The sequence below is a fragment of the Fusarium vanettenii genome (genome assembly GCF_000151355.1).
Source record: "Fusarium vanettenii 77-13-4 chromosome 4 genomic scaffold NECHAsca_3_chr4_2_0, whole genome shotgun sequence".
Lineage (NCBI taxonomy): Eukaryota > Fungi > Ascomycota > Sordariomycetes > Hypocreales > Nectriaceae > Fusarium > Fusarium vanettenii.
In genome coordinates this window covers 1545927-1557792 of record NW_003315879.1, presented here as the reverse complement: position 1 = coordinate 1557792, position 11866 = coordinate 1545927, and the positions used below count along the sequence as shown (strand labels likewise).

The 11866-nt window shown below is 53.7% G+C and overlaps 5 protein-coding genes across 5 annotated transcripts; 1 reads left to right on the top strand and 4 right to left on the bottom strand.

Moving 5' to 3' along the window:
- Nucleotides 1-276: 276 nt before the first annotated feature.
- Nucleotides 277-2127, bottom strand: NECHADRAFT_79033 (uncharacterized protein; the record flags this gene model as incomplete). Its single annotated transcript, XM_003051653.1, has 2 exons — nucleotides 277-740; nucleotides 795-2127. The coding sequence occupies 2 exons, from the start codon at nucleotides 2125-2127 to the stop codon at nucleotides 277-279; spliced, it is 1797 nt and encodes a 598-aa protein (XP_003051699.1).
- A 703-nt stretch (nucleotides 2128-2830) lies between these two features.
- On the bottom strand, nucleotides 2831-4016 carry NECHADRAFT_79032 (uncharacterized protein; the record flags this gene model as incomplete). The annotated part of the gene is made up of 2 exons (XM_003051652.1): nucleotides 2831-3852; nucleotides 3902-4016. 2 exons carry the CDS (start codon nucleotides 4014-4016, stop codon nucleotides 2831-2833), a joined length of 1137 nt encoding a protein of 378 aa, XP_003051698.1.
- A 1243-nt stretch (nucleotides 4017-5259) lies between these two features.
- NECHADRAFT_60116 (uncharacterized protein) lies at nucleotides 5260-6552 on the top strand. Its single transcript, XM_003052102.1, has 2 exons — nucleotides 5260-5356; nucleotides 5627-6552. The coding sequence occupies exon 2, from the start codon at nucleotides 5629-5631 to the stop codon at nucleotides 6310-6312; it is 684 nt and encodes a 227-aa protein (XP_003052148.1). The 5' UTR covers nucleotides 5260-5356; nucleotides 5627-5628; the 3' UTR covers nucleotides 6313-6552.
- Nucleotides 6553-6982: 430 nt separating this feature from the next.
- On the bottom strand, nucleotides 6983-8613 carry NECHADRAFT_68360 (uncharacterized protein; the record flags this gene model as incomplete). Its single annotated transcript, XM_003051651.1, has 2 exons — nucleotides 7871-8613; nucleotides 6983-7766 (listed from the first exon to the last, which is right to left on the bottom strand). The coding sequence occupies exons 1-2, from the start codon at nucleotides 8434-8436 to the stop codon at nucleotides 6983-6985; spliced, it is 1350 nt and encodes a 449-aa protein (XP_003051697.1). The 5' UTR covers nucleotides 8437-8613.
- A 178-nt stretch (nucleotides 8614-8791) lies between these two features.
- NECHADRAFT_100063 (uncharacterized protein) lies at nucleotides 8792-11436 on the bottom strand (the record flags this gene model as incomplete). The annotated part of the gene is made up of 5 exons (XM_003051650.1): nucleotides 8792-9552; nucleotides 9600-9969; nucleotides 10021-10613; nucleotides 10667-11231; nucleotides 11386-11436. 5 exons carry the CDS (start codon nucleotides 11434-11436, stop codon nucleotides 9110-9112), a joined length of 2022 nt encoding a protein of 673 aa, XP_003051696.1. The 3' UTR covers nucleotides 8792-9109.
- Nucleotides 11437-11866: the final 430 nt, after the last annotated feature.

Here is an 11866-nt window from a genome sequence, read left to right as displayed (position 1 = left end):
CAGTGCCAAAGGGGGAGGCATTGCCAGAGAAACACAGGCGCTCTTGGAGAGGTACATGAAGAGACATGCCTTGATAGGTATGTACCTAGGTACTCATGGCCACGCGGGTCAAGAAAGGCACAAAACGCCAAAATATCAAAAGGGTAACTCCTCTCAAGCATGGTTAACAAGTTGACAGAAAATATCATAAAATAGTCTCATAACTTAGAGCACTTTGTTTATTCTTACTATACTCCATTGACTATCTCAGAGGACAACAAGATCCGTGCTACTCCTTTACTCCTTACTGCGCTTCCCACCCCGCTGCTTCACCTCACACATGGTGACGATAGCCTTGCAGACGATGATACAGCTTTCAAAGTTGAACCCATCTGCTTCCCCATACTTGACGATCTGTGGTGAGACCTGGAGCTCAAGCTCAGTGTTCTCCGTGTTTCCTCTGGTGTATCGGATGTCGACATTATCATCCTGGTATTGGTCCTGCACACCCATCGGAAGGAAGAAAGCCCTCGATGCTATGAAGATTATGTTGAGGCGCCAAGCTCGATGAACGATTTTCTTCAAGCGATGCTCCAACGTCTTGGTCATCTCGGGGTTCGTGAAGACGAATAGGTCAGCCTTGAGACCATTCACAAGCTTGGCCACCTGGACTTTGTTTTCGTCATCGTGTGTAGAGCGTAGAACGTTGGCTGTCTGCGCCTTCAACGGGCTAAAGTTCTTCATTTCCTCGGCATCACTCCCTAAGAACCGTAAACATCAAAACACAGAGAAAGGGGGTTGGTGGATGATCTTACCTGCGACGTCGATGCAGAGGCGATTGAAGGCTTTCCCGCCGCGACCACCCCAAACGTTGGATCCCGCCTGAAATACCTCGTTGTTGATACGATCCCAAATGTGCTTCTGGAAGTGAAAGTTGACCAGTTCCGGGTCTTGCTTGCGCTTGAGTCTGAGCGCGTTGACCTGGACCGAGTTGGCTCCTGGAGGAGCTGCGACACGGGTTGGATCCCTGGTGAGGACTTGGAGGGTGAAGTTCTGAATCTCATGGGCAAGTTGAAGCCACTCATCCCCAATCTTATCGTCCGAGATCTTGTCATAAGGAAAGTCGGAGCCCTTCTCTAGTTCATCGTTCAGTGCGTTAACGTCACTCTTTAGGTCTTCGATATATTCCTTCTGTTCCTTGTTCTCAGCCTTGAGGGTTTCGAAAGAGTCAGAGAGCTTCTTTTCTCTAGCTCGGCTAGCATCGAGGGCCTTGTTTAACTCGACAAGATCACCCCCAGCCTCTTGTGCACTTTGGGCGCTGAGTGTTGCCAACTGGGTCTCGAGGGCAGTGACCTTTGCTTGCATAGCCTGAGCATCCAAGACGCCCTGCATACTCTTCTGGATGGCATCGGCATCGTTGCGCATGTGAGCAAGTTGTTCGCTAAATTGCTGGAGACTGGCTTCAGCTGGATGGAGGGCTGCTGGATGGAGGGCTGCTGGATGGAGAGCTGCTGGATGATAGTCTGCTGGTTGAAGAGTGGTTGCTTCGTGAGGGACAGTAATCAACGAAGCAGCTTCTGTCTCTCTGTTGATCGATGGCTGAGAGGGAGCTAGCGAGGTTGCGGGTGTGGTTTCCGTTGATCGAGTCGCCAAGTTGGACGAAGCCACTGGCTCAGTGGGAGACGTTGGGGACGAGGACGATGTACCATCGGAAGACCTGTTCTTTTTCTTGAAAACGATCCGCTGCTTCTTGACAGGAGAATCGGTGTGCTCCTTGGGCGCACCTCGCTTGCCGGTTGGAGAAACTTGGTCCGCCAACCTGGTGCTTTTATCGGAAGCGACTGCAGGAATGGATGAGTTCGAGCCGGAACTCTCGTACCCTGCGTCTTCGTCCCTCTGAGCGGCTCGGCGGGCTGCAGCATTCTGGGCGGCTCTGGCTTTCTTGCGAGCCATGAGAGGGACATCATCGCTGGAGCTTGAACGGGTCAAGTTGGCTGGGTTTGCTTTCGCCTTGGAGGCCGAGGAGACCTTGGGGGCCGAGGCTTTCTTGGAAGGCTCCGGACAGAAATCATCGTCGGAGCCTGGGACGGTAAATTTGGTCGGCGCAGCGGCGCGATGCTTTCGTGAGCGCCGAGGCGGAGATGCCATGTCGATACAACTTTGCGAGCGACCAATTGAAGTAGACGTATGGTGAGAGCAGAACAATCGGAGAATGAGGGAAGAAGAGGTTGACAGAGAAAAGAAGAGAGAAGCAGAGAGGGGTTGAGCAGGGTGAAGAGGGTTGTCGGCCTGGCACAAGCTGGCACTGGCAGACACCTGTAGGTGATGCAAATTTTTTACAGCAACGCACTTGCATTGATGGAAATTAACTGCTACTCACAAAGACATTGTACACTGTCGGATGCAAAAAGGCAAACGATGCGATATCAGTGTTGGTCACTGAGAAGATCTTTCAGGGGGTGACTCTGGTGCAGCGATTCATTGGGATATACTGCGAGGGAAGAAGCAATCGATCAATTGCGATTGGAAGCATACATTCATGCTCTGACATAAAGGACTCTTGAGTCGTCTTGCTTTTAAAATCGTACACGGGTATCCTGATTGCCAAAGATGAAAGGGCATCATCACAGCCATGCACACTAATAACCATTAAGCAGCAGGCAGTTGAATCATATACGCATTGCATTTACTTGCTCAAGAGGGTATAACTAACTGGTATCTATACTACAACTACTATATCTAGGAGATTAACTCCTATCCTCAAGTTCATTCCTTCACCCTCAGTTCCATTCCGTAAACATCCATCGCTAGTATCAAAACAAGACCAAACCACAATCGTATCATTACCAAATCAGTTGTCGTCATACATCTTCATCAGGTTTGCCTTGATGTTCGTCATCTGGCTGTGGTGCATGCGCTCCCGGTTCTCAAGTGCCGTGATGCGTTCTTGCAGGCTGGCAATCTTTTCATCTCGGATCTTGAGGGTCGCCCGTGCGGAATCACGACCAAGGATAATGCCTTTGGTACGACGGGCTGCCGTAGTCAAGGTGTGTTTTATAGCCCGCAAGACTGAAGGGTCAACCTTCTGGTCTTGCAGGAGACCCATGATCTCGTCTGTCACGTCGTAGCTGTTGTCGGGAGGACTGCTGGATGGGACTGCCTGCAGCCCAGCCGGGGTCCTCGACGGAGTTGTGCCAGCCGAAATGGTGGCGGATGAGAGAGCCACCGAAGGGCGAGAGGGTGTATCTTCAAAAGAGACCTGCTTCTGACGTTTGGAGTCGGTGCCTGGGAAGAGTGTACGGGAGACTGGAGTGGGCAGGCCAGAAATGACATCGGCAGAGCGCATGTTGGTCGGAGTTTCATATCGTCTCTGGGCAGCAGCTTTCTCGACGCTCTTGTCCGCAATAGCGACCATCTGTCTCTCCTCATCCGAGCCGAGGTCACTGAATTCGTCTTCGTCTTCATCATCTTCAAACACATCTCGCTTTCTCTTAGTAGGCCCCCGACTGGGCGTTTCCAGAGCAGCTGCCCTTGATGGACCCGCCTCTGCGGTTTTGGCTGACTTGGGCATTGGGGGGTCTTGCTCAGATTCCTCGCCAGATTCTGTGCTATCTTCGAAATCCGTGTTGCTATCACGTCGACTAGGAGTGACCTGATAGCCATAGGATACAAGTGACTGCTGTGTCAAGGCTGGTGCCTTGGATCGTGAAGATTCACCCTTCTCAGAAGACTTGAGACCGGTCTCGCGAGACTTGGCCTCATCCCACCAGAGAAAGAAGCTGCAGTCGTCACATTTCCAGTAGAAGCGGCCTTTGTTTGGACCAGACTTTCTCGTCTCTCGAAGACTGGCTTTATTTCGAGGCTCACAGTTGCCTGTTGAAATGTTAACCAAATGTTTTTGAGGAGTGACAATTAAACTTACACCACCAGTGTCCGTCACTGAAACGGCCTTTGTGGAGGCGTTTCTTGACAGATCTGGGCGTCTCCGGCTGTTGAGTTGACTGATAACGACTCTTGGCCCGAGGCGTCGAGACCATTGTTGTCGAGTGTCGGTGAAATCACAGAGAGACTTTCAATGACTTCAGATCTGAGTAAAGTGGTCAAGTTGATTAATGCTGATGTCAAAAGACGATGGACGGGAGCTGCCGCAGCGCCGGTAGATACAGAGGGGCTGCGGGGTTGGCGTTGGCATTGACGGTCCGTTGCTAGGGAGGTCAAGCCTCGAAGGGGGAGGCTGGGATGAAACGAATGTGGCTGTCAAACGGAGACCCAGCCACAATTGTTTCGGTGAAGACCTGGTACCTGCCAAGGTGTAGGTACCTGTACCTTGACCTGGACAGGTACTCCGTACTGTATGTAGCCTTTCAACAGCCAGCAAACTCTCTACCCTGATCTGTTCGTTAATCGGCAGAACTCGACCGCAAATGGCGTAGCACACGGGCATTGACCCGAGCTGTTAATCTCGTCATGGATCTGGATCTTGCAGGGTCCCTCGTGGTACAAAACCGGGTAGCTACTGGATGGTTCATTTATGCCTCGACGTTGAAGAAGGCAATCTCCTGGATTTGTATTATTTACCGTTTGTTCATTTATGTTGCATTCTGTTTGGATACTACAACACTTCAATCATAACCGTCAAGTCACATGACTACGCGTCTTGACAGTATCGGACTCGTAGCCGTCTAATATCCGATCCGATCCTTCCCTTGATTGATGAAGCTGAAGCTGTTCCGTCCCCATCCCATAAAAACGACGGGAACGTGGCTCCTTGGTGGCACCTTCCCCTACCTGGGTAGGTAGCGAATTCTAGCCAAAAATAATTAATCTCCATTAACGTAACCTCCCTGCTGTCAACTTTTCCTCCTCTTCTTCAATCTTCCTCCTTCTAAACTCCAATCTTGACTCTCTTTCACTCCTTTTTCTTTTCTCTTCTTGTTCGTTTCTCGTCCTCATCTCCTTTTCTTCTCTTTGGTCGGCTTCAATTGCCCTAATTGCTCCTCCGTTTGCGCCCGTCACCGCCCTCCGGTAGTCGACAGCTCAGCTCAGCTCGACTCCCTGTTCTTTGCTTCTCTCACCTTTTTCCGCACAGAGAAAAAAAAAGGCGCCCAAGCGCATCGACGTCACCCAATGGCTGCACGCATGCCCCTCCTCTCGGGGCGATTCGTCGCTTCTCGCCTGTCCCCTCGAGCTTCATCCTCCCTGTCCCTGCCGACTCGCCCGTCCCTGGCTCTCCCGCGCGGTTTTCGTACAGCTCAACGCGGCCGTCAATACTCGTCTCAGCCACCGAAGCGTAACGACAACGTCAAGTTCTGGCCTTTTCTTGTCGTCATCGGTGTAGGCTCCCTCGGCTACGTGGGTCTTGTCAACCGCCGTAAAGGTGAGCTACTTGCAACCAGCACGCACCTATGCTTCTCCTTCATCTATTCAGTTATCAACAAGGACTGGGTATGGGTCTTGTCCTGGTACGAGGGGTCGTCGCCCCGTCCGAGACATCGGTCCATGCAGCCCGAGGACAAGCTTCTCGGCCTGCATTACGTTTCACTGTTGCTATGCGATCAGATTCATGCCCACCGTCTTCTTCGGCCCTTTGAACTTACTCCTGAATTCTCCTCCTAATATTCACAAACTAACTCCCATCCTTCTGCAGACATGCCTACGCAACCTCAACTCGAAGCCCCCGCGGCCCCCGCTGGACAGCTTGCCGAGCCCGCAAAGTCCACTCCCACTTTCAAGCCTGAGGATGTGACTGTCATCTTCGTCCTCGGCGGTCCTGGCGCCGGCAAGGGAACTCAGTGCGCGAAGCTCGTCGAGGAGCATGGCTTCACTCATCTTTCCGCCGGCGATCTCCTCCGCGCCGAGCAGCAGCGCCCCGGCTCCCAGTTCGGCGAGCTGATCAAGGACTACATCAAGAACGGCCTTATCGTCCCTATGGAGGTCACTATTGCGCTTCTCGAGAACGCCATGACCGAGGTCATCCAAAAGTCGGGCGACAAGAAGGGCCGCTTCCTGATCGATGGCTTCCCCCGCAAGATGGACCAGGCTGTCAAGTTTGAGGAGAGTGTCTGCCCCGCCAAGCTGGTCCTCTTCTTTGACTGCCCCGAGGATGTCATGGAGAAGCGCATTCTTGAGCGCGGCAAGACCAGCGGCCGATCAGACGACAACGCTGAGAGCATCCGCAAGCGATTCCGCACCTTTATCGAGACAAGCATGCCCGTTGTCGACCACTTTGACAAGGAGGGCAAGGTGGTCAAGCTGGACGCCACTCCTACACCTAACGAGGTCTTTGCCACCACTCAAAAGGTCCTCACCCAGCGGTTGGGTCCCAGCTTTTGAGAAATAAACTTGCATAAACCGCACTTTCACATGCACGGGGAGAGCGCCGTCTTGCATGGGGGGAAACAACGTCTGGGGTGTTTTGGACCGTAGAGGGGTTATTTTAAAATTACTTGACCTATAGACCTGGAAAGGGAGGTGGGACATTTAGGATCGCGTCGTCGCCAGCTGTTGGCTCTTGTTCTTATCTTGGTTGTCTTGACCCGCTGGCCCTATTTGTATCCCTATTACCTTTTTTGTATAATCAACGCTCGAATGACCACACCACCAAGAAATAGGGGGTGAGATGGGCTCATGAGAAGAAACAGAAATGAATATCTATGCTACAAGACGCATCAAAGTGAAATCAAGATGCCATCCGTCACATCAAGGCACATCGTCTGGTCAACTGGCGTTCACTTTTGATTCTATATTGGAAGAGTACCGAGACATCATTCTCCCGCTCAATGCTGGGAATAGAAAGACCAATATGCTCATGAAACCGGCTACGCCATTCGCAACCCTTCGTTCGCTGGATTTCTCATGTTGCCCAACGATATTAACGCAAAGCAGGTATGTCAAAATATACCCCCATTCCCTAGGAAAACCCCTTCCCCTTTTTGAACCCTCCACCCTTCCACTTCTGTTTGTCCCGATTTGTTTCGTGTTCCATTCAATCATTTCCACATCTCTAGTCGTCATTTTCCGTTCGCTCACGAGGAGGCTGCTGCTCGCGGGGCTCCCGCTGCTCCCTCTGCTGACCCTGACGGCGGCGGTTGCCACCCTCCTGGTTACCGCCCAGGCCGGCGTTGGCGACCTTGCGCTCGAGGTCCTGGATCTCGCGCTCCTTCTGGGCCTTGGCGTTGGCCTGCTCCTGACGCAGGACGCTGAGGACGTTCTGAAGTGTCGACCGCCAGTGGTCAACGCGGGTGGCCAGCTCCTGGTACTGCTTCTGGCCAAAGACACGGTATGTCACCTTGTGGACGAGGAAGTGCTGGCGCTGCTGAGAGAGCTTGCCCTCGACGAGGCCGGCGCGGATCACGTCGATAGCCCACATCTCAATCTCCTCTGAGGGGATCTGAAGGGCCCTTGTGATCTTGGAGTACTCGATCTCGCGGCTAGGGGTGGCGGCCGCCAGGCTGGCAAAGGTCAGGAGGCGCATCTTGCGGTGGAGCCTCTCGTGGGACAGCTTCTCCTTCTCAACCCAGCCCTCGTGCTCCTCGTTGAAGTCGTTGTAGTCCTCAAGGTCCTGCTCAGCAAAGATGTCGAGGAGTTGTGAGTAAACGGGGTGGGAGTCGCTAAGGGCCTGCACGCTGGGGATGCCCCGCAGGTCTTGGAAGAGGAAGTGGGTGCTGGAGAGGAGAGCCATCTTGACGGCGCGGAGGGATAATCGCTGGGCATCCTCGGAGGAGACGTCGTCCTTCTCGTCGCCTTCGAATGTCCGCAGAGCCTTGAGGATGTACTCGTATCCTTGCCTACACAATTGTTAGAAAGCGCTTCAACAGCACGACTCAACCTATCACGCCGGGTTTCCATATCCCGAGGCAAAGGTTGGCCGCGCAATTCAGGGACAACTCACGTCTCCTCACCGGCCTCCAGGGCCACCTCAGCAACCTCCTCATAGATCTTGCGCTGAAAGTCGACATCAGTGCCCCAGGCGGCGAGCCACTCGGGCAGCTTATCGAGGTACGTCCGCAGACCATCGTACATACCGTGCGATCGCAGGAACTTGAGGATCTCCATAAAAACGCGAGCGCGGACGGGGTCGTTCGGGTCGAGCAGGTTGAAGACGGTGGTCAGGGCGTTGAGCGACAGGCCGACGCCGTGGACGGGAGAGTTGATGAGGGGCTTGGCAAAGGTGGTGCAGAGGGTGGGCAGGTGCTTCTTTGGTTCGGCGGACTGCAGCACTAGGTGGATCATGAGGTTGGATGCGGCAGTGTACTCCTTCTCGGGGACGGTGTTGAGGGCGGCAGAGGCCGAGACGAGCTTGGCCACGACATCCTCAGTAGAAGGGGCCTTCTCGTTGCTCAGGAGCTGCTTGGCATCCTCAGCCTTGAGGTAGTCGGCCATCTCGGCAGCGAGATCCTCAAAGGCTCCATCGACAAAGACCAGAGTGGGCTGGCCAGCAGTCTTGGGGGCGGCCATATTGGCTCAGGTGTTGACTGCCTCGCGGGGTGATTTGAGTATAGGTTTCTCACGTGGGATCGACTCGTCCGGCTTCGGCTTCGAAAAATGCGAACGAGGGCAACGTCAAGGCAAGGCTGCGCGGTCGGAGGGCGATCTCGAGCGTCAGTCAGGCGGGCAGGCGTTGCAAGGTCGACGAGCGGAATAATGTGAGGATTCTTGTCCCAGCGGCGATGGATTGTAGCCCTCTCTAGTGGGGCTCGACTTCTCCCACTGGACCCCGCCATTTTTTCTGCCATGTGTGGGCGCTAAGCGAGGGCGCTGGCACGGATCAATGGACGGGCCGACAAGGACTTTCAACCACACCCACGCAAAGCAAACTCCAGACTTTTGTTAGGTTGTGTAAGTTATCATGGGCTCGACCGATAGTTGGTCGCCCATCCATATATCCAAGCTGAATCCATCCGCCATCATACTGAGTGATAAACCCTCAATCAGATGACTCCCAGCCGTGAATGAAAATCCAAATATGAAACCCCGTGCAAAACCCCAATGTGCGGCCAGTCCCGTCTTCTATAGGTAGAACCACAAACAATATCAAAAACCATCCAATACAGCCAATCGCACAGAAACCCAACACCAGTTACAGACTCGCCCATATCCCAAAATCCATGTTGTGCAAACTGTTGCCACCTTATCGCTTGGCCTTGCCCGCCTTGACCTTGTTGGCATTATCACCTATTGGGTAAATGCTCGAATCTTCATCTCCGAAGAGTTCTTGATCGCCCTTACCTCCCAGCTCCATGAACTCTTGGGGTGCTCGTTGAGAAGCGGGCCCCGCCTCCTTAGCAACGTTGGTAACGCGACCCTTGTTCTTGGAAAACACCTTGACAGGGTTCTTGTTCTTGCCCACCTCGAGCTGGGCTGTGACCTGCACCGAGTTGATCGATGATAGGAGGGTTCGCTCTCTAGCCGGCACTCGTCGGTTGACCTCGAGACCTGCAAGACCGCCCACTAGGCCACCAGTGCTGTCGTTGACACTGGGGGCGTTCTGGGTGAGCCAGGGGTGTGAGAGACATTGATCAATTGTAAACCTCTTCTCGGGGTCGACAATCAGCATTGAATCAATCAGGTCAACTAGTCATGTCAGTAAACGGTCGCGTCTAAAAGGCAGAAAATCTTACGGGCTGGGTCGCCAACAGAATCCCAGTAGGGCGAAGGATAGTCGAATCGTCCACTCTTGATCTGCTGGGACAGAGTGAATGGGAAATCGCGCGAGTAGAGCTCGTCCGAGAAAGGGGGGAAACCGCAAAGACAGATATAGAGCACGACTCCCAGAGACCAAACGTCGACGGCCTTTGTGTACTTGCGCTGCTTCGAGTCGGCCAGAATCTCAGGAGCAACGTAACTAGGAGTTCCGCATAGCGTAGTCGTAAATGACTCCTCTCCAATAATCTTGGCCAATCCAAAGTCGGCAAGCTTGACATGGAGGTTCTTGTCAACTAGCAGAATGTTCTCGGGCTTGATATCCCGATGCACAATGTTGCGCTCGTGCTAAACATGATGAGTTCTCGACTCGGAACAGACATCCGGCAGGACACTTACCAAATACTTGATGCCCTGGAAGAGCTGCAAGAATAGTTTCCTTGATTCGTCCTCGCTGAGTTTCTGCTTCATAACGATGTAGTTGAAAAGCTCTCCCTCTGGCGCAAGCTCAAGCACCAGGTAGACACGGTCGCGCTCGTTGAACGTGTCCTTGAGGCAGAGAACGTTGGGATGACTGACACCCATCAGTACACCGATTTCCTGCTGCAGACCCTCCGTCTTTGAGCGATCCTCCATGCCAGGGTGCTTGGTGAAGATCTTGACAGCGTATCGCTGGCCGGTCGACTTTTCGACACAGAGATAGACTTCGGCAAAGTGACCCTTGCCAAGCTTCTCCAGAAGTGTGTACTGCTGCAAGAAGTCGCTTGTCTGGCGAGCCTGGGGGTAGCGGAAGACGAAGCGCGCCTTGCCGTGGACGGCAATCTCATCCTGCTCCTCTAGCTCGCGACGCTGATTTCGGCCGACGATGGCTTCATTGACATAGGTTCCATTGCTCGAGAGGTCTTCGACGATCGCAACGGCGTCGTTGCCCTTGTTCTCGGTGAAGATCAGGCAGTGTCGGTTCGAAACAATTCCGTCATTGACGACAATGTCTGCTCTGGTTAACCGTGGTGCTCGTGTGACACAAGACGGGTAGTTTACTGACCACACTCGGGATGGCGGCCTATCAAATAGCCACCGGAGGGAACGCCCTTGCTCTTCTTCTTCTCGTAGGCTTCTTCTTCCTTCAAAGCGACTGCTTTACCGTTGGTCTTGCTCACATCCTCTTTCTTGACACCATCGGCAACTGTCTCTGGCAAGGGACACGCACTTCGCTTCTTCAGGACAATAGGCTTGTCGCCATATTTGGGGTCGAGGGGAACCAGGTATCCCCAGACACCTTCGCGAACCTCATCCTCAATGTCATCAGAGATGGCAGGGTGGCGATCGACAAATTGGCTGAGCGGCTGGGTGTCCTGTGGCGGTGAGGACAGCGCCTGGGCTTGGGAAAAGGCGTCTTCGGTCTTCTTTGGGGTGATTTCCTGCTGGCGCTGCCCCGGAGGAGTGACGGTGGCCTCCTTGACGAGGTCGCCAGAGTCTTCGGTGCCATGTGTGACGGGGGAAGGGAGATGCTGCTTATTGGCGACGGGAGTCTTGTCTGGCGCGCCGGGGGTCAGATGTTCGGCTCGACGAGGCTTCTTGGTTTCGGTTTCGTCCTCTGGTAGCGAGCCCTGAATAGCGATGTCAGCACGGGTGGCAAGATAAGGAGAGCGCGACAGCCGTTGCGCGCGCAACGGAGTCTTCGGAGACGGACGATGCCTAGCGAGCGGCAGCGCAAACGCAGGAAAACGAGGGCAAGAGGAGAAGAGGAGAGGAAAGACTGACGCGCGGACGCTTCAATTGGCTCTTTTCGTTTCGCGGAGCCATGTCAGCCATGGCTGAAAGGAAGCTGTGGATGAAGCTGGAGACGAGCCAGGTGAAATTGATCACGATGGGGGTGAGCTGAGATGAGATGACGGCCAGGAACAGGGACGCTGATCTGGTGGGGAAGGGGAAGAAAGTGATGCCTGGGAGGAAGAAGGGGAAAGAAAAGAAAGCAAATGTATGAAGCGAAAGAAGGGAAGGGGATGTGCCGTGAACGAACGGGCCCTAGAGACTTGTGGTTGTTCTTCTGACGGATGGTGGAGGAGGCAGCCTAGAGCTAGAGTCCAAAGTACCTGGGGTGCGACAACTGCCTGGTGATGGTACTTGTTGGTTCCAAGCCACTTTAGAGGTACCTTGGTACGGCCCCCATGTACTTAGCCCTTGCACGTTGACCTACCGAGCGAGTCACAGCCTCGAAGAAGGGGGGGGCTTGGAATAATGA